This window comes from Schistocerca americana, chromosome 1 (assembly GCF_021461395.2).
Source record: "Schistocerca americana isolate TAMUIC-IGC-003095 chromosome 1, iqSchAmer2.1, whole genome shotgun sequence".
In the NCBI taxonomy this organism is placed as follows: Eukaryota; Metazoa; Arthropoda; class Insecta; order Orthoptera; family Acrididae; genus Schistocerca; species Schistocerca americana.
This window is the reverse complement of record NC_060119.1, coordinates 1,128,236,371-1,128,262,587: the sequence shown is the minus strand read 5'-3', so window position 1 is coordinate 1,128,262,587 and position 26,217 is coordinate 1,128,236,371. Positions and strand designations below refer to the sequence as shown.

The 26,217-nt window shown below is 37.2% G+C and overlaps 1 protein-coding gene across 2 annotated transcripts in view; it reads right to left on the bottom strand.

The window, feature by feature from the left end:
* LOC124619142 (sphingosine-1-phosphate lyase) overlaps positions 1-13,988 on the bottom strand; it is a 74,691-nt gene extending 60,703 nt beyond the window's left edge. Inside the window, exons 1-3 of one of the 2 annotated variants that reach the window (XM_047145404.1) lie at positions 13,539-13,988; positions 13,244-13,459; positions 5,129-5,337 (exon numbers count right to left, since the gene is read on the bottom strand). In XM_047145404.1, coding sequence (XP_047001360.1) covers positions 5,129-5,337; positions 13,244-13,459; positions 13,539-13,695 — 582 coding nt within the window. In that variant the 5' untranslated portion in view covers positions 13,696-13,988. The remainder of the gene's footprint in view (positions 1-5,128; positions 5,338-13,243; positions 13,460-13,538) is intronic. The other variant, XM_047145405.1, reaches the window with a different exon arrangement.
* Between the last annotated feature and the right edge of the window lie 12,229 nt (positions 13,989-26,217).

Here is a 26,217-nt window from a genome sequence, read left to right as displayed (position 1 = left end):
TCTAATCTTCAGCATCCTTCTACAGCAATACATTTCAATAGCTTCTATTCTCTTCTTGTCTGAACCACTTACCATCTGTTTCATTTCTGTGCAAGACCGCATTCCATGCAAATACCTTCACAAAAGATTTGCCAACACTGAAATGTTAACAAATTCCTCTTCTAGCAAGTCTGCATTTTGTATCTTCTCTACTTCAGCCATCAGTTATTTTGCTGCACAAATAGCAAAATACATCTACTACTATTAGTGTCTCATTTTCTAGTGTAATTCCCTCAGCATTGCCTGATGTAATTTGGTTAATTTCCATTACTCTTATTCTACTTTTGTTGATGTTCATCTTATAACCACTTTTCAAAACACTACCTATTCCCTTCAATTGCTCTTTCAAGTCATATGCTATTTCTGATGGAACTGCAATTTCATCAGCAAACGTCTCAGTTTTTATTTCTTCTCCCTGAACTTTAATCCACTTCCCAGATTTCTCATTGGTATCCTTTACTGGTTACTCAATGTAAGGATTGAATAACATCAGGGATATACTAAAACCCTTCCTCACTCCCTTCTCAACCGCTCCTTCCCTTTTATACCCTCTGACTTTTATAACTGCAGTCTGATTTCTGTACAACAATCTTTCTGTACAAATAATCTTTTGTTCCCTAAGTATCTTATCTCTGTTACAAAAGTTTTCTCTAAATCCACTAATGCTATAAACATAGGTTCTCCCTTTCTTCAGTCTATCTTCTAAAATAAGCCGTAGAGTCAGAATGGGCTTGCGTGTTCCTAAATTTCTCTCGAGGCCAAACTGATCTTCCGAGCAGTGAGCTTCTACAGTTTTTTTCATTCTTATGTAAATAACTTGTGTCAGCATTTTGCAACCATGATTTACTAAAATGATAGTTCTGTAATATTCACACCTGTCAGTGTAGGCTTCCTATGGAACTGAAATTGTTACATTCTTCTTGAAGTCTCAGGGAATTTCAGCTGACTCATGTACCTTACACACCAGGTGAAATGGTGTTATCATAGCTGACTCACCTAAGAATCTCAATAATTCTGAGGGAATGTCACCTACTCCAGGGGCCTTGTCTCAGCTTAGGTCTTTCAGTGCTCTGTCAAATTCTTCTCTTGGAAGCATATCTCCCAGCAAATCTTCATCTACTTCTTCTTCCCTTTCTACAATATTGTCTTCAAGTTCACTTCCCTTGTAGAGCCCCTCCATACATTCCTTCTACCTTTCTATTCTTTGCTTAGCACTGGTTTGCCATCTGAGCTCTTGATATTCAGACAGATGCTTCTCTTTCATTCAAAGAAGTGTCCGATTTTCCTGTAGGCAGTATCTGTCTTTCCTCTAGTTATACATGCTTCTATGGCCTTGCATTCATCCTCTACCAAACCTGTTTAGTTATTTTGCCTTTTCGGCCAACCTCATTTCTTAGGCATCTTTATTGTCTTTCATCTGCTTCATTTACTGCGTTTTTATATACTCTCCTTTTAAATTTAGTGTCTCCTGTGTTACCTAAGGATTTCCAGAAAGCCGTACCGGTTTGATTCTCTGCTGCCACCATATCATCCTTACAATCTACTGATTAGCATTGCACTGTAATTTTTTTTATATATATAAATTATAGAGTGCAGCGATCAGTCGTCCTTTTTAGATTTTATTATGCAAATCCAGATTTCGGCTAGTAGCTAGCCATTTTCATTGTGCTACTTGCATTGAGAATAAAAAATAGCGCAATGAGAATGGTTAGCTACTAGCCGAAATCTGGATTTGCATAATAAAATCTACAAGGGACGACTGATCGCTGCACTCTATAATTTATAAGTCACACAAAGTCGCTGAGTGCATCCACTTTCCGAATGGAAGGTAACCTGACTGTACTGTATTCCTTTCTTGCTCATCAGTCAATTATTGCCTAATATTACACTGTACAGAGTATTCTAATTTTGAACATCCGCAAAGTTAGCAGGTGCTCAACTCTGATTGGGACCATACATCATATTATTTGGTATGTTTAGAAGGTCAGTATTATGTACAGTTTGGATATGATAAGGAAATATCTATACAGTGCACATGTTCAGAGGACAGTACAATTAGCAGCCTCCATTAAATAATATCAAATGGTATTCCTTACTTATTTTGAGATGATAGCACCAGAATTTACACACCAGGTAGTTACCCACCTATGTAAAGACCTTTAATTACAGCATACTGTGACGGTTTGCCCGCTTTTTTTCCCTTCATTTGCTGTCCTCGGTATCAACGTACTGCACTGCTATACTGGCTGAAAATGGGGGGTGGAAGTTAAACACAGATGATGTAGCCGACAGATGCACATTTGCGTTTCACAGTTGTTTACTTTCACTGTTCACAACCCCCCCACATACACATTTAATATGGCCAGTGCACTATTGTTTAACTTTCAACAAGCCTCATTAATAGTTGGAAATGCCGTGTGGTTAGGGCCTCCCATCGGTTGGACCGTTCACCTGGTGCAAGTCTTTCGAGTTGACGCCACTTCGGCGACTTATGTGTCGATGGGGATGAAATTATGATGATAAGGACAACACAACATCCAATCCCTGAGTGGAGAAAATCTCCGACCCAGCCGGGAATCGAATCCGGGCTGTTAGGCAAGACATTCTATCGCGCTGACCACTCAGCTACCAGGGGCGGACCATTGATAGTTTGCAAGCGAACATCCACATACTGCTACAACAGTTTACCATTGAACATCTACGAGCAGTAAAAACCTGTATGGAACAGACACTGTCATTGTTTTAGCACATGGCCTAACTGTGTTACACTTATGTAACATGCATTGTTGTTGATCTCACAATACAGGTTCCTCGTCTGAAACTCGGCAGTGGACTGACTGTCTCGGGACCAAAAATCAGGCCCTTATACGTCCTCACAATAATAGGTGCTGAGACTACACATTGTTCAATGTTTAATTTATAGAAATTACAATTAAAACATCAGTCATAAAATTATGGTTCAAATGGTTCAAATGGCTCTGAGCACTATGGGACTCAACTGCTGAGGTCATTAGTCCCCTAGAACTCAGAACTAGTTAAACCTAGCTAACCTAAGGACATCACAAACATCCACGCCCGAGGCAGGATTCGAACCTGCGACCGTAGCGGTCTTGCGGTTCCAGGCTGCAGCGCCTTTAACCGCACGGCCACTTCGGCCGGCAGTCATAAAATTAAATGAATACATTGAAAAATTGGTTCTTTTTAACAGTTTCTTCTACTAAAAGGGTTAGGCTGAATTATTTGTTTAAGTGATGAAATAACAGATATCATTATGCAAACAATACTTCCCCAACATGGCTATTAATTACTTTGGAATTAATTAAGGGCTGGCTTTGCTAACATGTTTTCAAATAGAGCCAAATAGGTCCTTTAAGAATACTATCAGTTGTTCTTCCAAATGTTTATAATTAGTGCAGAATTTATGTTTGTTTATAAGTCAACAATAGAACTGAAGTTATGAAACAATTACTGCTTTCACCCTATAACAAAAGATACTAACTAGTAATAGTCACAATAAATTAGAAAATCAATTACATACACATAACTAAGCTCAAAATTTAGATCTGGTGTTATATTCTTTAAAACTGAGGGCCAACCTTTCTCTTTTAAGGAAATGCAGATTATACTCACGTATGTTAATAGTAATTAGTCAAAACTGAAAAAAAAAAATAATTTTAAGGAGGCAGATGGCAAAACCAGCGGGGAACTAAAAATATCCCAGCTTGTTTCATCGCAATACGAACACTACATCTGTGAGGAGCAATGAGAAGTAAACAGAGTAGTATGTATGCCACAATCTCCAGGCAATATTAGCTCACGATGCACTAAAAGTAGGTGCTTTATCCACATAGTAGTTCCCTGTGTGACACATTCTCCACAGTCAGTCTACAGTGGCATCGGCACAGCCTACTAGTAAAGTGCTGAACACATTTATTGTAAATTGCAGAGGCAGCTTAACTCTCCTTATCTTCTGTCTTTATTTGTGTTTGGGCATCTATACCTTAAATGAATGATATACCAGTATCATCAAGGTACTGACAAAATATATTTTTCATGTAGGTCAGGGACAGAAACATAATCTCCATATAAATGTTAGATTCGGCATTCATAACAACAGAATTCTTCGCTTCAACAGCATAGTATGATTTACTTTGTTTTATCTTCCCAGTAATGCACTATTGTCCACTTGTAAACCACAATACAGCATATTGCAGCAATTATTATGTGCAATCTTAACAGCCACTTAGATTCCAATAAAAACTACATGGAATCAGTGATAAATATTTGCATGCCAAGTACAACCAAAAGGACAGATGTATATTGTAGGCTGTAGCAACAAACAAGAATTTGTACCAATGCTGGTCTCCTGCTAACTAGGGAGGTGTGCTAACCCTACGCCACCCTGGCAAAGTGGCTCTGCACAACTGCACGGACTACCATAGCATGCTTCCCTCCTCAGTCCAACCTCCCATTCAAGCCTCAGCCCACTTGGCATTCCCCGCAAACTCAAACAGCATTGCAAAAGTTCTCCAACTGTATAGGAAACTCAGCATCAAACGAAATTGGCAACAATGCCTCAAACCCAGGCATACATCTATCTACCTATCTACATTTATACTCCGCAAGCCACCCAATGGTGTGTGGCGGAGGGCACTTTACGTGCCACTGTCATTACCTCCCTTTCCTGTTCCAGTCGCGTATGGTTCGCGGGGAAGAACAACTGCCGGAAAGCCTCCATGCGCACTTGAATCTCTGTAATTTTACATTCATGATCTCCTCGGGAGGAATACGTTCTTGAAACTGTGTGTTTCCAGAGACCTTTTCAAGTCTCAAACATCAATTATGTCCACATGGAGACTGTGGTAATGAATTGACACTTGTACCTAGCAAGCATGGGGCTTGGGTTTGAATCCCGGCCTTGGTACAAATTTTCATTTGTTACTTCAGTCTGCATTTATACAGATCACAGATGTTTGAGACTTAAAAACATCTCTTTAACCATATAGTTTCATTCGAAAAAAGGAAGGAAGATTAAGGTTTAAGGTCCCATCAAGACTGTGTGCAACACAAAAGGATTACATATACTTACAGTTCCACATGCAGAGGGGGAGCCATGGAAGAGATTTGCAGCTATTCTAACCACCTCTGCTTCCATTTTGCAGACACCGGGGAAAACATCAGGGTGAAGTGGATTTGTATAGGATGCAAGACCATAAACTTCAGTAAGTAATTCAATAAGTTCAGGATTATGAAAGTACACTGTTCCTGAAACATATCCTTTTTTCCAATCGTAGTCTCCTACAAAACAAAAAATAAAATATTTAAAGTTAAAACCAGGTAAAGCTGTTACACAACTGATGTTTGTGAAAAATTATAAACACAAAATTAGAACGAATCAGAATAGCTGGCCAATAGTTACTTTCGAGAGGTGAAATTCTGAGCACTGTTGATACAACTACATAAGTACTCCACAGTTCACACTTCACTGCTTGGCACAAGTTTCGTACAACCACTTTCAGACTATTCCTTGGCCATTTCATTCAGACTATTCCTTGGCCGTTTCATTCCTGAATATCACATGGTAGAAATGAACTCCTAAATGTTTCCATTTGAGCTACAATTTCTCTTGTTTTATTATGGTGGTCATTCTTCCCATGTAGTTGGTAGTCAACGAAATATTTTAGCATTCTGAGGAGGAAGTTGGCAGTTGTTAATTTAGTGAAAAAATCTCAGTACAATGAAAAACATCTATGTTTTAATAATTGCCACCTCAACTCACGTATCATAGGCATGACACTCTCCTCTACCCTGCAATAATACAAAACAAGCTGCCCTTCCTTCTACTTTTTTTATGTCCTCCATCAGTCCTATATGGTAAGGATCCCATACTCCACGGCACTGCTCTAGTAGAGGATGAAAAAGTGTAGTATAAGCAGTCTCTTTAGTAGATCTGTTGCGTCTTCTAAATGTTCTGCCAACATAAAGCAGTCTTTGGTTTTCCCCTCCCACTACATTTACTATGCGATAGTTCCACTTTAAGTTGTTTATAACTGTGACACTTAGGTATTTAGTTGAACTGACAACCTTTAAATTTGTGGCCTTTAACCTGTAACCGAAATTTAACACGTTATTTTTAGTACTCTTGTGGGGGATGTCACTTGCAGATATCACGTCTTAGTCTTTTGCAATTTGTTTTGATCTTTTTATGACTTTACTAAATGATGGACAACAGTATCATCAGCAAACAATCTAAGAGAAGTCATTTTTGAAGAAGTGTTACAAGTCTTCTGGAAATCTAGAAATATGGAACTGACTTCAAATCCTGTCAATATCACTCATTACTTCGTATGAATACAGAGCCAGATGTGTTTCTGTTTCTATGTTGGCCGATTGTTGACAGGTCATTTTCTTCCAGGTATTTCATAATGTTTGAACACAGTACATATTCTAAAAATCCCCACCACATGCACATACAGACAGACACACACACACACACACACCCTGCATGCACTTAAAAACAATAGTAGGAAAATTATCTCGGCTTTCAGAACTCTTTCAGAATAACTAGTTCCTTCTCAGGAAGGCAAAGAGGCATAGGTTGAGTGAGGTTAGAAAGGGAGGAACAAATCACTCAGACCCCATGTTGATATGGAACCACCTGGTATGAGGACAACAGTGAAAACTGACCCTTGCCTCACCTCACCCTTAGATTAACTGGATCTCCCTCAACCTGCAGTCTGAGTGACCTGTTCCCCTTTTCTAACCTGAGAAGGAACTAACAGTTCTGAAAGCTAGGAGAGTTGTTTTCTATTTCTGTGTGGGTGTCTATCGACAGTATACTTACAGTTTCACCCTCTGGAGGCAAGAACTGGCGAGACATTATGTCTCCTTGCAATTTTATGGGTTTCACAAGAAAATTATAACCAGTCACTCAGTGAAGCACAAGCGAAGTTGAGAAATACAGGAACCTTTGATAGACTCACAAACAGTAAATGCTCCTCTGTGAGATCTGCTTTCTAAAAGTCATTTCCCACCAGTAATCCACATTATGATAGCATTTACATGGCCGTAGCTTCCAACGCATTAGGGCATAAACTGCATGCAGCGAACAAGATGTATAAGCCGAACTATCTGCCTGGAACCTACCTGGTAACTCAAGTAATGCACACCACATGTTGCATTAGGCATTTACTATCACAAACAAATAAAGCGATATGCCATTACAAATTCAGAGGTAGATAACTACAGGCACGGGGATAGGGCTTTCAGAACGTGAACCCAATCTCTTAACTATTGTGTCACTTCACTTGGTTATTATAATTACAGTAAAATTTTATCACAGTAAGAAAATGTTGCAGTCAGACGCATCCTCTACATACATACACATGCTTATCTTGACAAAACAAACAGATTATATTTCAAAGTCTTGACTGTTAAAACTAGAGATGATAAAGTATTCAGAGTAAATATATGTAGCCAAAGTCTGCTTGTGTCAGAATAGAAAAGTGAATTCAGTTTCTAATGATTGAAGTGAATACTAATTGACAGCACAGTAATGCTGATGATGAGAAATGAAAATATATGTAATGAAGGATCTAACTTGAACTAAGTAGATGTAACCTTGCACTTTCAGATTAAGCAACTTTCTGTCAAAGGGTAAGAGTATTATGTACAATATTCTGCATTTCTTTAGTTCCTCTACTATTAATAAACTCTGGATGATACATGGAGGAACTGGAAAATGTGGGTCTTTGCCACATGTATTAACTATAATCAAGAATATATTAAACAATACGTCCCATAACAGGCATTCTTTTCTAAATCAACTACAATTTTGAACATTGCGGTATTGAAACATCTCACGTTTCATTATTTTTTGTTAAATATAACGTGGGCATTCCCTTTCAGATAGGTCACCGTGCACATGTGCACTATGTGGACAAGTCTGTCAACAGGTCTTTAACATTGCATTCATAGAAAACTAAATTTTCACTTTTAGTAAGTGGTAATAATCTAAATTTCTCTAATATCCTAATAACCTAATTTCTCCCACCCCTCCCACAGTGATATTCCTCCGCCCACTGAACTTACACAATATATTTGTCCACCCCTACACAACCCCTGCTCCCAACCCCTTGCTTCGTGGCTCATATCCCTATAACAGACCTAGATGCAAGACCTGTACCATACATCCTCCCACCACCTACTCCAGTCATGTCAAAAGCATCACACATCCCATCAAAGGGAGGGCTACATGTGAAACTGTACATGTGATCCACAAGCTTAGCTGCAACCACTGTGCTGCATTCTACATGGGCATGAAAGCCAACAAGCTGTCCATCCGCATGAATGTCCACCATCAAACTGTGGCCAAGAAACAGTGGGACCATCCTATTGCAGAGCACGCTGCCGAACACAATGTTTTTCATTTCAATGACCGCTTTCACAGCCTCTGCCATCTGGATCCTTCCCTCCAACACCAACTTTTCTGAACTGCACAGGCAGGAACTATCCCTACAGTGTATCCTATGTTCCTGTAACCCTCCTGGCCTCTACCTTCATTAGTAATTATCCTTTCCTTACCTATCCCTTCCCATTCATGTGCTACACAACCCTCTATTCCACCAACAGACTTTTTACTTCTCTCACTTTCTGCTGCCCCCTCCCTCCTGTCCACCAGCTAACATGCTGACTGCACCTAGCTGCCTTACCCTCTCCCCACCTCAGTCCTGTATGCTCCCACAATAAGCACTTTACCATATAAAAACCATGGCTTACTAAAGGAATAAAAATACCTTTTAACTGGAAAAGGGAAATGTATCTAATAGCAAGAATGAGTGAAGGCCCAGAAACAGTCAAATATTATAAAAACTGCTATGCTGTAGTAAGGAAAGCTATTACAAGGTCCAAAGTATATGCCTTATGTCTGAGATCAGCAACGCTGATAATAAAATGAAAACAATTTGGAATATTGTTGAAAAGGCAATAGGGAAACTAAGTGCACCAAATTAAAAGTTTATTTACAAAAATTCAGGGACTGAAAATATTTTAATAATCATTTTTTAAATGTTGTGGAGAAAATAAGACCAAGTTATTCATTAGAATAGGGAAAGCTATGTATGGAAGAGGCAATACCTATGCAACTTGATAAAACTGAAATTCTACCCGTGTCTCCTTCTGACGTTAGGAAAATAATAAACTCACTCAAAAGTAAAAGCTTGCATGAATTACGGAATTTCCAACAGAGTACTGTAAGCTTGTTCCCAACAGAGAAGTAAGATTCTCAGCCACATATGTAGTATCTCACTGAAACAGAGCATTCTTCCTGATACACTGAAATATGCTACATTAAACTGTAGTATAAAAAGAAGGATAGGTCTGATGCCAACAACTAGCACCCAATCTCACTTCTGACAGCTTGGTCCAAAATTCTTGAAAATGTAATTTGTTCAGGAGTAGCTTCACATATTTGTAAAAATAAAGTACTAACAAAATGGCAATCAAGTTTTCAGGAAAGCTTTTCAATAGATAATGCCACATATGCTTTCACTGATCACAAACTAAATGCTCTGAATAACCAAACATCACCAGTTGGGATTTTCTATGATTTCACAAAGGCTTTTGATTGTATAAGTCATGGAATTTTCCTAGATAATGTGCAAATCAGCAGATTCCTCAAACTGGGAGGTATCAAGAAAGGAGTCCCACAAGATTCAGTCTCAGGTCCCTTATTGTTCTTAATATGTACAAGGTGGGACAAATAAATAAAGTGGCTCAGACAAGTGAATACAACATAAATGAATGTATGCATATAACCACATCCCGTAACGTGCAAACCACGTGTATGCCCACCATATGATCCACACCAGTCCAGAGTGTAGTGTAGGCTGTGTCAGTGTGAGTGAAGCAGTGCAAAGGTGACAATGATATTCACGGTGGAGCAGTGGGTGTTTTTTGTGGAAAGTTACGCGATGACGAAGTTGTGGGAATGGTGTGGTCACTAGTTTGCTGTGAAGTTTAATGGTGTCAAAGTGCCAGCAAAGAGTGCCGTGCAATACTTAGTCCAAGAACTTTTCGCTAATGATACAAGTATAGAAATCACATCTGACAAATAACAATTAGCTGAGGAAATTGTAGATAATGTCTATCAGAAAATTATTAACTGGTTCTGCAAATGGACTCTCATTAAATTTTGATAAAACTCAGTAGGCTAATAAAGTTCTACAATTCTATACTGTAAATGGCACAGCACCATGAATACATAATGTCTTTGCCAGCAGCCATTAAAAATTTGGATTCAGACAAAGCACAGTTTAAACACAGTCTGAAAGACTTTTTTACAGGCAACTCCTTCTAACCTACAGATGAATATCTTAACAGGGACTGTTAGACCAGTTTAAGTAAAAATGTCTGTTAGATTTCAGTTTTGACAGCACCAGGTCACAACAGTCAAGATTAGATATTTTGTGTATGATAAATTTATAAAAAGTGCATAACAATGTTTCATTCTGACAATGTCTTAATTCTGTAAATATTAGAAGTTTCAGTTTACTGTAATGTATTCACCTAATTTGACAATCTCTTAGACAAATGATCAGGTTAGTAGGTATTGCATTCAAATGTTTTCTGTTTTTTATGTCATTCTTTCTGACATATTCCACAACCAAGAGAATCATCTCATTTTTGGGTCTATGGAATGAAAACTGAATCTAATCTAATCACGTACAGGTTGCGCAGAACTCTGTAACTAAGGCAGAATATTCCAAATTTTGGTGTGTGTGCATTGATGCGATATTGAATTGAAAGACACACACTGATGATCTGCTGAAACGTTTGAGTTCGGCTACTTCAGCTATTAGGGTTATTGCAAATTTTGATAGTAAACATATCAGTAAATTAGCTTATTATGACTATTTTCATTCACTGCTTATGTATGGCATCATACATTCATGATGAAGAAGAAAAGTATTCATTGAACATAAGTGTATAACCAGAGTTAGTGCTGGAGCCTGGTCAAAATCATCTTGCAGACATTTATTTAAGGAGCTATAGACATTCACAGTAACTTTGCAAAATATGAAATTTGTTACTAATAATCCATCCTAATTCAAAAGCAATAGCAATGTGCATATGTACAACACTAGGAGAAAGGCTAATTCTCACTACTATGAGTTAAATCTAACTTTGGCACAGAAAGGGGTGAAAACAAATTAAAAGAATTTCTGAATGTCAGCTCCTTCTACTCAATAGAGAATTTTTAGATATAAATTAGTATTTTACAACTAAACACACACACACAAACACACACACACACACACACACACACACACACACTTGAATTATGGCATGTAAAGAAACCTTTTGTTAAAGTAACACATTCCACATCATCACAAAGTTTCATATTTATAATCTACAAAACAACGTTAATCTAGTCTAGTCTCTCACTTACTGCTTCCCTTTAATGTCCATCAACTCTTATAACTGCTATATGTTTTCTATACAAGTTGCAAATAGGGCCTAAAATTTCTGTACCTGCATTTTATCCCCGGTATTTTCAAAAAGTTCAAAGAGCTTAGTCCAGTCTACTTTGTCAAAAGCTCTCCCTAACCTACATGATTCCCTTTCCTCAACCTAACTTCTTAGATAAGTCATAGGATCAGTACTGCTTCATATGTTCCTACAATTCTTCCCCAAGGTCTGCCTCCACCAGTTTCTCCACCTAATTTATGTCAATATTTTGCAGCCATAACTTACTAAACTAATAGCTTGGTAGTACTGACACCTGTCAGCACCTGCTTTCTTTATAATTGAATTAGTACATTCTTCCTGATGTCTGAGGGTATTTCACCTCTCTCATACATATTTCACACCAGATGGAAGACTTTTGTTATGGCTGGGTCTCCCAAACATACCAGATGGAAGAGTTTTGTCATGGCTTGGTCTCCCAAGGACGTCAACAGTTCCGAAGGAATGTTGTCTACTCCAGGGACCTTGTTCCAGCTTAGTTCTTCCAGTGCTCTGTCATATTCTTCTCACAGTATCATATCTCCCATTTCATCTTCATCTTCTTCCCCTTCTCTTCTAGAGTATTGTCTTCAAGTTTGCTTCCCCAATATATAGAATTTCTGTATACTCCTTTCAGCTTTTCCTTCTCTGCTTAGTACTGGCTAGCCATCTGAGATCTTGACATTCATATACAAAATATATTCATTGCTTTCCCCAAAGGAGTATCTAATTTTCCTATCTATCTTTCCCATAGTTATGCATCCTTATAGAGCTTTGCATTTGTCCTCTAGCCATTCCTGGTTAGCCTTTCTCCACTTTCTAATATAAGTTTGTTTGTTACAAAGTTTTTTATCCTGAAGATAGTCTGGAGTGTGTCTTGAATGGAAACTAAACATGGATGATAAACCGCTTAGACAAGGGGAGAACAGAAGCTTTTGAAATGTGTTGCGATAGAAGAATTTTGGTTGGCTTAACTAATTCACAATCAATCCGTCACCTTCCAATCTAACCTTGGTCTCAAAAAATAGCTTTCATTCCCCTCAATACACTGCCATTTCCACTAGTTTTATATCAATATGGTAAACAACATGATCCATCCCACCACCAATTTAAGAAATAAACGACTTCGTATAAGTAAAACATATGAATGACATCTACAACTGAAACATACAAACAAAAAGCCATCCCAGGCGCCATCTACATCACCTGTGACACCACACTTCAGAGAATATACAGCTGGCACATGTTTTAAATCCCTGAAGTAGCTGTCAGCTCCTCCTGATTACATTTTTTTTTATATAGGCCTATGTTATGAACTAAGACAAACCATATAAGTTTAAGCTGCTCCTGGGTGAAGCACTAGCAGCTCCCAAAAAGAGATTCTTCAAGTTCTTTACACGCACATTACTATAGCAGTAAATAGAAAATTATATTTTCTTCGTTTACTCCCCCCAGTCGACCAGCACAGGCCTAGTGCACATCTTTACACGCACAGTTTGAATGTTCTCTTACACACATTAGTGCAGTTATGTCATTCTGATAGTGATGAAAGCACAAATAGTTAATAAAGCTAATGCATTTTTAACAAGCTGAGACAAATGAATAATTCAACTCTCGTTTTGAATTTAATTCTTGGGACTGTTTACAACATTACAGGTAAACTGATTGCAAAAATTAAGGCTGGAGATTGCCACCTTACCTAGTTCCAAATAGGCATTGACTTGCTTGAGTATTTCCTCGCGGTTTTTTCCACTCTCTGGCAAATTTGTGATGTAGTCAATTTTCTCATTGCGATGTCTGACCTCATCTTCGAATGTCTTTCTCATATTACTCATCTCACTGTCAATTCTCCTGGCAACTGCTGGTATTTTCCTTGCTAATCGAAACACGGTCTTCTTTAAACGGGATGGAACGCCTGCAAATGTCAAAAGATTGTACCACTCCAAGTTACGCAGCATTGTTGCTTATATGAAAGAAAATCTCATTCAAATTACTTTCATCTTGGTTGATGAAATCGAAAAACCAGACGCTTGCCAATACCGCTCCAGTGGTCATTGTCACTATCTGCCAGGGTTCTTTATTGGACAAACTATTGTTTACAAAACTTTTCAGTGACTCGACGGCTAATTTTCCTTTAGCAATCGGATCCATCCTGACACAAAGTAAAAGCTCCCGTGTCAGCTGTTCTGCCCGCAAGACTGGTGTCACGGAAGATAACGCATTGAAACGTTAAACATCCCTGGTGATCTACGAAACTTAACGACTTTAATGGCACGGTGACACTGCATTTTCCTGTATTACCCAACTGAAAACCAAAGATAAAATATAAAAATGTGAACCATTTCAGAAAGAGTAGTCAGTATATTTGATAGAACTTTCATTAATTTTAGACAGGTTCCACCCCTGTCTCTGATTTGCGCTTCTGCAATAATGTACAAGTACATCGCATAGAAGTAAGCGCACAGGCGTCTAAAGCTAGCGAAATGAGGGATGCTCAACTACCGGACCTACCGATAGATGGCTGTAGCGCGTGCCGGCAAGAGAACGTTGAGTGTCAGACTGTCCGCCATATCTGAATTTGGCAAAAAACAAAGTATCAAAACACGGATGAAAATGTTTTTCGTTATGCGCCCTCATAAGTATTTTATATTGGATGTTCTAGATATCTACACATCAACATAATGAAGTGTTTCTAACCTAGCGAGAAAAAACGGTGACAGTTCTGCTATGAAATTCCTAAATTCGAGTGTGTTTTGAAAGTTTGACAAGCTGATCTATAAATTGTTTACTATTTTATGAGTGCTTTACTTATTTGCCCGTTTTAAAACACTATTTAAGATTCAATGGAGGTCAACAAATTACCTTACTTGCCGAAGCTGGTATAATTCGGAAAATCAAGTGTGGACAACAGTGAAGACGTCTCTTGAAAAAAAGTTGACATCGTTTGCTTAGGGGTATCTTTACTGACAACAGAAATTACAACTGAACTATTAAAGTATTACTTACGTATAAACGGAAAAAATCGTTATTTTTTTCTTTATCTGAAGTGATGCATTACCGATCTGCATATATGCTGACACTGTAATTGCAACATGCACTTACGAATTTGGCTCTCTGTTTGATCAGTAATTTAAATGCCATGATTTTATTAACGCCTGTACATGACACGGTGTATTTAAACTGAGTGATATGGTAGAAGCACCAATTTTTAACAGTGCTTCAGTCTTTGATACGAGACAAGAAATACATTTAAATGAGACAAACACAAAGCCCAATGTTAAGGCTCCTCGTAAATGCATGACTTGTATCATTTGGAAGTTAAGTCTAGTAATAATATTATATTGGACTGATCCATGATGATCTAGGAAGTGAAGGAACTTGTTGAAAATAACCTCGATCACAGCTGTTAATTTTAAGGTTGGGGTGTCTTAAAACTGTAATTTTCCAGTCTGACACCCAAACAATTTTAAAACTGAATTAAATACATGTCAGTGAGCAAAATTAATTACACTTTGAATTACAACCATAGAATTCTATTTCTGTGAATCTTGGTTCCAGTCTTTGACATGGTGTCAATCACTGGAATGACTAGTTGTCAGTATACGGCCCAAGCCAAAAACAAACCTGAAAGTGAAAGCTACAGAAGCTGGCCAGACAGGCACCCCAATGGCTGCTACAATCTGTGTGAGACAAGGGTGACATTATATTGCAAATTTAGTGTAAAAAGTTCCATATTGTCTGAATTTGTTCTATACTGACAGGACATTCTAGTCCAGTCGATTTTCGTACCTGCAAAAGTACACTAGCCACTACCAGTGGCACAAAGGTAGTGCCACATTACAAACAACAGAAGTATTGGTGGACAATGTACAGTAAATAATATGTAATAACCTGAGAAATTCAAAATTGGTTTGAAGAAATAGAACAGTATTTGGATAGAGAGTAACATTTTGAAAATAACAAATGATGCAAGTAGAGTTTTCAGTTTTTATGAAGCTCGCTTACATTTTTTTTCCCCTCCCCCCTCTCTCCCTTTTCGATTATCAAGGGAAAAATGTGATAACATAAAAGTGCAAGAAAGTTGTGTACAATGTTGGAAATGATGAAAAAGAAAATCTCACTATGCTTCCTCCTCCCTGTGAAGAGTATTCCTGTAATAATAGCTAATATCATACCAAGACCATGAGGGTGTCACAGTGGAGATTTGTTTTCTGGTACAGACATCTGATACAATTCCACAGCAAAACGTACTTTCAATAGGTGTGGTACCAGTGCACTCCCATAGGATAACAGTATGTCCTCCAGGAATCACATTGGGTACACCACATACAGTATAAACTGTACAGCAACTACAATGCTTTGTGAGCAAGTAATAACAGTCAGTATCTTTAATTTTAACATAACTCTTGACTCCCATAATTATCTGCTTATACGTGTGCTTGTACTACAGGTTATTGGTAAAGCAAATACTAATGGAATAGGTCTTCACTCTTTTAATACTTAGCAGAAATTCTGAAAAAAGTAAATTGTTTTATTACTGTATCACCTCTATGGTGAATTAAGAGGTACTGACTGGTTTCTTTTTAATAGAAGGCTTCTTTTTTACCTGCTATTGATAAAGAACCATTCCAAGTTCTGTACAGAACAATCTCTCTCATTTTTCATGAGGTTTGTTATTCTGTACACTAGTATTTCTTCTTCTAAATGGTAAATAATGCATTCAGACAGTGCTGGTATTAAAGGTAATTCATGAAATAAACTATATTTAAACCAGAAAATTAAAGGTTCCACATGGCACATGAAAAGTACCTTGCTACACACATGTATGTACAGATTCCAAAATGTCTGTGAAATTGAGTTACAAACTTTTTTAAATAGAAATATGAAGATCACAATACTTTGCGTCTGCAATAACTCAAACGTAAAATACTTTAGTTCCCTACGGGAAACTTTGTTCTTTACGTGACTCATGCAACTGCTATCACTCTTAATGGAAACCAAATGGCTTATGTTAAAGTTAACTAGCAAAAAGTGTAACCATTGTTACATAATTTCTGTGAAGTAAGATTCCTTAATGTTATTTCCTTCCTTTGTCATCATAACTTAATAATTTCAGTTCCGTATGGGACATATGAACTAACAAAATGAAATGCTTTTATTACTATGACCAAACAAAATCTTTTTAACATGTAGTACACAGTTCAAATCAGCAAAAAGTGTAACCGTATAATTAAGGTAAATGTTGATGAAAATTAGGCATGTAACATGAATACTGAAATTTCCTAGATTTCCAGGTGTACCTGTAATCACTGTATTACGTACTTTGTAGTGCTAGAAAGATAATTCTGTATGATTATTTGCATTCCCCCCCCCCCCCCTCGACACAGGAAAATATAATAGAAAGACATCCTAGCAAAATAAAGACAGGTTTTGCCTGACTCAGGCCCCCTTATTCTAGAATGGTTATAAAGTAATAAGAATGCTTATGACCAACTGGAACATTGTGTTGATTATAGGAAGTATTAAAACAAGAATTAACAGAGTAACAATTTTATTGCTCTTATGTTGCAGAGTATCCACAAACATTACTGTTTGAAACAAAGGGCCACAGCATACTCCATTAGATCACACCCATCCTGTGATTAAACTGTTTTCTTTAAGTGAAAAATTCAAGTTAACGTAATTATTGAGGGAAATATTTTCTCACGCTGAAAGCCATCTGTCAAATAAGTCTCAGAACATTTTTTTTCCATTAATTTCACACAAATCACCCGTTTTTAATGCAAGTGCATATCTTGTAACACCAAACATCTTAAAATAAGCTTATATAATAAACAATTACAATTTTTTTACAATATCTACACAGGATGTAAAGACTTAATTTTACTTCAATGTGATTCATATTTTGAAGTTCATCATTACACAACAACAACTCTATGGACAAAATAGTTTTAACAAATCTGTCAAAATGTCACACCCATCTGCATAGAATGTCCCGTTACATAATTTTTCCAATTTGAGCACTATACATGATTAAACAATAAGAGTTTATTTAACTTCTGCCTTATACTTGATTTGTTGTTTAAAATTTTCTCAGCAGGCTTTTTTTCCACATGTTTTTAAGCGTATTCAGGAGTATAGGGATGCAATCTTACAAACAAGTTGAGTCTGATGTAAGTCCTCAATCCTAATTTCATAATGGTAATCATGACCAAGAGCAGGAAATGGGTAATCTAAAAATGCAAACACAATGCAAAATCTTGGCCTGTATATATTTCTGTCGCATATCCCCAGCAATCACAAACATCTGAAACAGTTTCTGAGTATTCTACAACAGAGTACACGCAGTCACTTGTTTTAACCAGTTTTCCCTGGTTAACAAAATTTACAAATGCATTTTTATTGGCCATATTGGGAAAAGCATAGAGAGAATCACATTCTAATGCAGATTTAACTACTGGTGGCTTCAGTATGTGAAGACAGTCTTTGCATGTGATCTGCCTTGAAAGGCGCAATGACACATACCCTGCAATATAATAGAGTATGTTTTACTTGTGAAATGAGAACTTAATCTTATCAAGAAGTGCACACCACTCCTCTACTTCATTTTCTGCAGCACTTTCATCACTTTCTACTACATGCTTTCTTGCATGAAAATCATAAACAGGTGGCAAACAACACACATTAAAATTTGAGCAATTCCCATTCATTGCAGTGATATTGTTACCCAAGAGCAACTTTCTCATGGCACATTTGAACTGGTATGCATTTGGATTGTTGTTCCAACCACATCTGGACCGAATGCAGGGGAAAAAAAGCTCTATGTGGTCTTGTGACAGTTTATATGTTAGCAAATACTTCAAAGGAGATTCAACACGAAGCATACTTGTCAGAGCTATGTGCCTTACTGATTGCATATTGAAAATTATCCCAAAAGCAAAAGTATTTCTTGCATGGAGCAGCAATGGAACACCAATGATTTTTAAGCTTTTGATATAATTTTCAGTGTGTCTGAAAATGCCAACGTGTTGACTGGGTGTTGTGTGATGTCCTTAGGTTAGTTAGGTTTAAGTAGTTCTAGGGGACTGATGACCATAGATGTTAAGTCCCATAGTGCTCAGAGCCATTTGAACCATTTTTTTATTTTATTTTAAATACCAAGCCAATAAGATTTGTTGTCAAGTCTCAGGGGGCTCTTATACCCTTTACCTAATGGATTTCTGGAGTTCAGAATATCAAAAATCCTATCAATATTATACAAAAATTCTACTGTTGCTTCACTTCCTTTAATATTTGGATCACCAGCCCTCCTCAAAAACACTATACTATCTGCCACACTAGAACTCAAAGTCTGTGGAGCTAATGAAACATTCATTTTTCTATTTACATAACTTATATGTTGTCCTGATAGTTTGTTGGCAAATGTCATACCTTCTTCTTGTTGTACCTTGTTCAATTGCTCAATGAAATGCCATCTAATAATGCCAGTTGGAGACTCAATAGCAGATACTTCTGCTAGAGCATTTCTGGCAAACTTAATCACATGACATGTCCAAGATACAATAAACATTGTAGCTTTTAAAATCACCCTTGGAAAAATTTAAAGTACAGCCAAGTGTACGTAAAGTGCTTATATTTACCTTGCAGCCATCACATGTAACACACCAAACCCTAATGCCAGAACTATGCAGCCTCTCTAAAGCGGATTTTATCAGTGTGGCCTGATTATTTGCCTGTACATCGTTGATAAAGAAATATGCAATCGGGTATATAAATTTGCCTTTAATAGAGACAAGCATGAAAACCAGAGCCTCATATGCCTCTATTACTTCTTTTGACTGAGGCACTTCCCCACCAAACTCTGAAAAACCTGTGTATTGCTTAGTTCCTTGGTCCCAAACTACTTGCTTCCTAATTGCCACACTGTCTACAATTAGACATGAATCGCTGAACTGGTCCCTTACAATTGGGTTCGAATCAACGTACTTAAAAACATCTTTTAAGAAGCCAGTTTCACAGTCGACACTTGCCACCCATTTGGAAATCAATGATTTACGGGTCAGAGGCATTAATTTTTGCAGATATTCATATGCTGCTGGTGAATAAAAGTACACAGTCATCACAAACATTTTCACATTTGTTGTGTATCTATTACCCTTTGACGAGAGAGAGTTGTCCACTAAATTGCACACTAATTCCACTTGTGTTCCTTTCTGATGATTGAGGAAGTTATGTAACTTCTCAGGAAGATGCCCCTTCTCCTTCAATGAACTTATGATGTTATCCATGGAAAACACTTTCTTCTCTCTTCTTCGAAGTTTTTCTCCGACACACTTCAGTTTACGTTTTAATTCGTGAACAATGTCTGAGAAAAAATTGCAAGTTTCGGTCGCCATGTCTTCCATTTCTACTGTATACCACAATCAATTACTTGAGAACCAACTGCACTCTGAAATAAAGAAATAATTTCGTTATATATGATTGAAATAACTCAAGGCTTGATGAAAAAATATTATAAGAAAACTTTGGGGGTGTGAAAACATCCTTATACTAACGTTTTCGACACAATTCGCAGCTTCTGCATTGGATAAATGAGACATGCTTTCCACGGAAGAATTCTCATTGACAACATTCTCCACGCAATCACTAGCTTCTGCAGAGGGCAAATCAAGCACGGATTCCAGGACAGAACGCTAAAAACAAAAATATGGAACTGTATTACAACATTGCTTAGACCTATGTAGCCCATTTGTGTCCGTACGAAATAAATTCACAAAAGTCAAAAGCACACACATAGCAAGGAAATTAATAAGCTACCTCAAATGGAGAAGCATCGTTGTCACTCAAAATCCTAACATGTCGTCGTGGCTGTTTATTTGGCGGCATCAAATGTGTCGGAAAGCCAAAAACTGACGTCCGAGACGTTTCTTCCACGTTCCAGGGCTCACTACGTAATCATCTTGTCGGAAAAGGTTTCCGCAAAGAAAACTTCAAGACGTAGGTTTAAAATCTTTCCGCGTCACGGAAGTAATCCACTTCTTCAGCAGCTCTGGGTGCTTTAGAGGAAACCTGTTCAAAAACATCGAATTAGCAAACGCACTAAGTCTGTATTGTTGTCGTACTGTATCGGTAGTCCTATTAGCTGTGAAATGGTAAGTCACTTTCCTTACTCCATCGCTTGGTACAATTGAAAGCAGAACAAGAAATCACCATTTCGATAATCCGTAATTCCTTATACACCGTACAGACCGAGAGAAACTTCTTGGCAAATTCAAATATGGCGGGCAATACAGACGATAGTGATCAGCTGGTAGAGCCATCTATCGGTAGGTCCGGTAGTTGAGCATCCCTCATTTCGCTAGCTTTAGACGCCTGTAGTAAGCGCAGCCAAAGATTGTATTACGCAACAGTATCGAGTAAACATATCGACAAAAAAGTTGCAGTTGATACAATGCAAAGTGAAAAAAATGGTAACCCTTCAGGAGAAGTTCAAAAACCGTTCTTGTGTAAGGTACATACAATTGAATGTTTTGTAAGTAAAAAACAATGGAAAACGATAAGCAGATTGAAATATTTTATTTTACAGTCAGTGAAAGGAGTTCCACGAAATACAAACATAACATCTGGTGCACATAGAGGAGAGATACTTTTTTTGTATCTGGTGAAATGGGTTCAAAAATATTAGTGAAGTGGATAGCTATAACAATAGAAGAAACGATGATCTACACTATTCTGAGTTAAATCTGACTTTAGCACAAAAAAGGGTGAATTACGCTGCCACAAAAATCTTTGGTCATTTCCCAATTAGCATTAAAAGTCTGACAGACTGCCAACCAACATCTAAAAACATATTAAAAGAATTATTGATTAACGACCGCTTCTACTCAATAAACGAATTTTCAGGTATGAAGTAGTAACTGTCAAAAATATACAAGTGTTAGTAATGTGGGTGTTGTGTGATGTCCTTAGGTTAGTTAGGTTTAAGTAGTTCTAAGTTCTAGGGGACTGATGACCATAGATGTTAAGTCCCATAGTGCTCAGAGCCATTTGAGCCATTTTGTTAGTAATGTAAACTTCTGTTAAATTGACACATTCCAAATCGTTACGAAATGTCGTATTCATGATCTATGGACCACGTAATAATGTAATGTAATGCCTGAATCCAAATAAAATAAAAAAATAAAACTTCTTTTTGTCTCAGTATCTTGCATCTGTCAGGTTAGGTACATTCCACTCAGAAGGCTGTTGCACGCAGCGACTGTTATATTGACTTGTAAATAATAGATTTCAGCTATAAGTCGCCCTTTTTAAATTTTATTGCCAGATCTAGATTTCAGCTAGATACTAGGCATTCTAAATCCACTATCATTTTTGATCAATGAACTGTGGATGAAGCCCGACCAGCAGGCATTACATGCATTGATCAAAAATGAACTTTGGATGAAGTCCGACCAACAATCATTACATGCATCGATCAAAAATGATAGTGTATTGAGTATGGCTAGTTTCTAGCTGAAATCTAGATCTGCCAATAAAATTTAAAAAAGACGACTGATAGCTGAAATCTATTTTTTACAAGTCTTGCATCTATGTTAAGACTAAGTTTATCTGCCTATTACTGCAGACAAGGTTTGTTGCGAGAGCCACGTTGGTCTGAACAAGTCAGTAATGTAGGAGATAGGAAACAAGTTCTTAAACTGGTCCACTTAAATATTCAGTTACTCAGGAATAAAATAGACCCTCTCATTTTTTTGTGACTCAACACGCCTCCCACGTCATTGTGATTGCTGAACATGGTCTTAAACGTCAAGAACTAAAATTTTGTAAATTAGAGGGTTATAGCCTAGCTACAAGCTACTGTAGGCAGCAACATTAAGGCGGTGGGGTGCCCATGTTTGTTCAAGAGGGACTAATTACTACGAAAATGTCATTCTTGGATAAAAACATCAGTGGAATAAATCTAGAAATTACTGTTGAAATGAAGGGAGAGGGTAGTAATTACACGAAGTACAAAGTAATAGGAATTCATCACTCAGCAAATATAGATTATCACAGATTTTGATAGTCTCAGCTCAGTAGTTAGATTAAATAGCTTCGATATGTTGGCTAAAATACATGTGTAATTCTGGATGTACGTATGAAACATAATCTGAAATTATACTAAACACATTCTCTGAAAATTATTTCGAGCAGTTAGTTCATGAACGCACATGAATAGTAAATGGTTGTGAAAACACATTTGACCTCTTAGCAATAAATAATCCTGAGTTGATAACGAGCATCAAAACAGATACAGGGATTAGTGAACGCAGGTTGTCGTAGTGAGACTGAATATTGTAGTCCCCAAAACCTCCAAAAAAATATACGAAAAATATATGTAGTCAAAAAAGCAAATAAAATTTCACTTGACACTTTCCTGAGAGACAATCTCCACTCTTCCAAATCAACAACATAAGAGTAGACCAGATGTGCTTTGAATTCAAAGAAATGTTATCAGCAGCAATTAAGACCTTTACACCAAATAATTTAACAAACGACAGAGCTGATCCTACTTGGTACAATAAACAGGTCAGAACACTGTACAGAACGAAACAAACATGCCAAATTCAAACAGACGCAAAATCCCCAACATTGGCGAACTTTTACAAAAGCTAGAAATTTAGTGCAAACTTCAATGCGAAATGTTTATAACAGCTTCCACAATGAAACTTTGTCTCGAAACCCGCCTGAAAATCCAAAGGGATTCTGGTCATATGTGAAGCATGCTAGCTGCAAGACACAATCATTCCTTCTCTTCGTGATAGCAATGGAGGTACTATCGAAGACAGCGCTGCCAAAGCAGGGTTACTAAACACAGCCTTCCGAAATGCCTCCACAAAAGAAGATGAAGTAAATATTCCAGAATCAAGAACAACTGACAACAGGAGTAACGTAGAAGTAAATATCCTCAGAGTAGTGAAGCAACTTAAATCATTTAATAAAAGCAAGTTTTCTGGTCCAGACTGTAAAACCAATTAGGTTCCTTTCGGAGTATACTGATGCATTAGCTCCATGTTTATCAATCATATACAACTATTCGCTCGACGAAAGATCCGTACTCAAAGACTTGAAAGTTGCACAGGTCACACCAATATTCAAGAAAGGTATGAGATGTATTCCTCTTAATTACAGGCCCATATCATTAACGTCGATATGCAGCAGGATTCTAGAACATATATTGTGTTTGAACATTATGAATTACCTCGAAGGAAACGGTCTATTGGCACATAGTCAAGATGTGTTTAGAAAACATCGTAATTGTGAAACACAACTAGCTCTATATTCGTATGAACTGTTGAGTGCTATTGACAAGGGATTTCTGATCGATTCCATATTTCTGGATTTCCAGAAGACTTTTAACATGGTACCACACAAATGGCTCCTAGTGAAATTGCGTGCTTGTGGAATATCGTCTCAGTTATGTGACTAGATTTGTGACTTCCTGTCAGAGAGGTCACAGTTCGAAGTAATTGACAGAAAGTCATCGAGTAAAACAGAAGTGATTTCTGGCGTTCCCCAAGGTAGTGTTACAGGCCGTTTGCTGTTCCTTATCTATATAAACAATTTGGGAGACAATCTGAACAGCCGTCTTAGGTTGTTTGCAGATGACACTGTCGTTTATCGACTAATAGAGTCATCAGAAGACCAAAACAAATTGCAAAACGTTTCAGAAAAGATATCTGAATAGTGCGAAAATTGGCAGCTGACCCTAAATAACGAAAAGTGTGAGGTCATCAACATGAGTGCTAAAAGGAATTCGTTAAACTTCGGTTACACTATAAATCAGTCAAATCCAAAGGCCATACATTCAACTAAATACAATTACAATTACGAACAACTTAAATGGGAAGGAAAACATAGAAAATGTTGTGGGGAAGTCTAACCAAAGACTGCATCTTATTGGCAGGACGCTTAGAAAATATAACAGGTCTACTAAGGAGACTGCCTACACTATACTTGTCCGTCCTCTTTTGTAATAACACTGAGCAGTGGGGGATCATTACCAGACAGGATTGATGGAGTACATCGAAAAAGTTGAAAGAAGGGCAGCATGTTTTGTATTATCGCGAAAGAGGGGAGAGAGTGTCATTTAAATGATACAATATTTGGGATGGACATTAAAACAAAGCTGTTTTTCGTTCCAGAGGAATGTTCTAATGAAATTCCAATCACCTACTTTCTCCTCCAAATGTGAAAATATTTTATTGACGCCGAGCTACATAGGGAAAAATGATCATTACCATAACATAAGAGAAATCAAAGACCGAACAGAAAGATATAGGTGTTGGTTTTTTCTGCATGCTGTATGAGATTGGAATAATAGAGAATTGTGATGGTGGTTCGATGAACCCTCTGCCAGGCACTTAAATGTGATTTGCAGAGTATCCATGTAGATGTAGATGTAGATGAGTAACCTTACTATACTTGGGGGTCAGAATATTAATGTGAACAGCATCAACATGACTAACATGAGACTGACAGATGTATATTAAATTCATACAACTGTGTAAACATAGTAATCACTGATACAAGAATGACGAACCACACCTCCTGCAAAATAGATTATGCCATAATCAGTAAACATGCTACAAACGGTGTTAAGGACAGTAATATAGAATTTCGCTTGTCTGACAGCTATTGTCAGTCTTTTGTCTACATGGGTATAAACACAGCAGAAGCAACAACATTATTGAACTGAAACGAATTCTGAATTATCAAAATACAAACTGCCTCAAACATAAGGAATGGAACAGAGTTTGTAAGATAAAAGGATCAAACAATAAATTGAATGAATCCTATGAAACAGTTTTGAGACATTATAATGATTATTGCCCAGTTAAAGATATTAAAAGAACTCTAATACTGATAAAGAATCCAAACCTGAAACTACCCAGTAGTCTGGTTAAACGTAAGCAGAATATTCATGATATGTTCTTACTTTAGAAATCTAAAAAGGATGCCATTCTCAAGCAAAAGTATTTCAACGACACGAAAAATATTTAAAGCAGAGCTCTCGAATTTCAGGAAAAAGGTTCACAGCGATTCAGTCATTATATCTGACACTGTGAGTAAAACATGTTGGAAGCTCATTAATCAATATCGGAAAGCATGTATGTATGTATGTATGCATTATCAAAAATGAGCATGGAAGGAATAAGCACTCTGAATGAGGGAAAATTAATAGAAGATCCAAGAACAGTCTGTAATATTTCCAATAAATATTTCATCACTCCATGTAGTATGCCAGCTCAACCTGTTGACCAAAACAGTCTGATAAACATTTGCTTAACCCAAAGTATTTACTTTGAATTCAGAACTGTAAGTGAACATGAATGAAGTCGAATAATCAACACATTAAAGACCAAGCACTCAGCTAGCTACAATGAGATATCCAGTACCCTAGCAAATAAATGTCACAAATAATTAGATGAACCTATTACATGTCTCCTAGACTCATTAACAATGTGCTTAGTTAAACTAGTATATAAGAAAGCATCCAGAAAACTGGGTGAAAATTCAGGCCAATTTCATTAATATCCATGTTTAGCAAAATCTCTGAATATGTTGCTTTCACAACTCAGTGACTATTTGACAAAAAATAATTTACTCACTGAAATGCAACATAGTTTCACG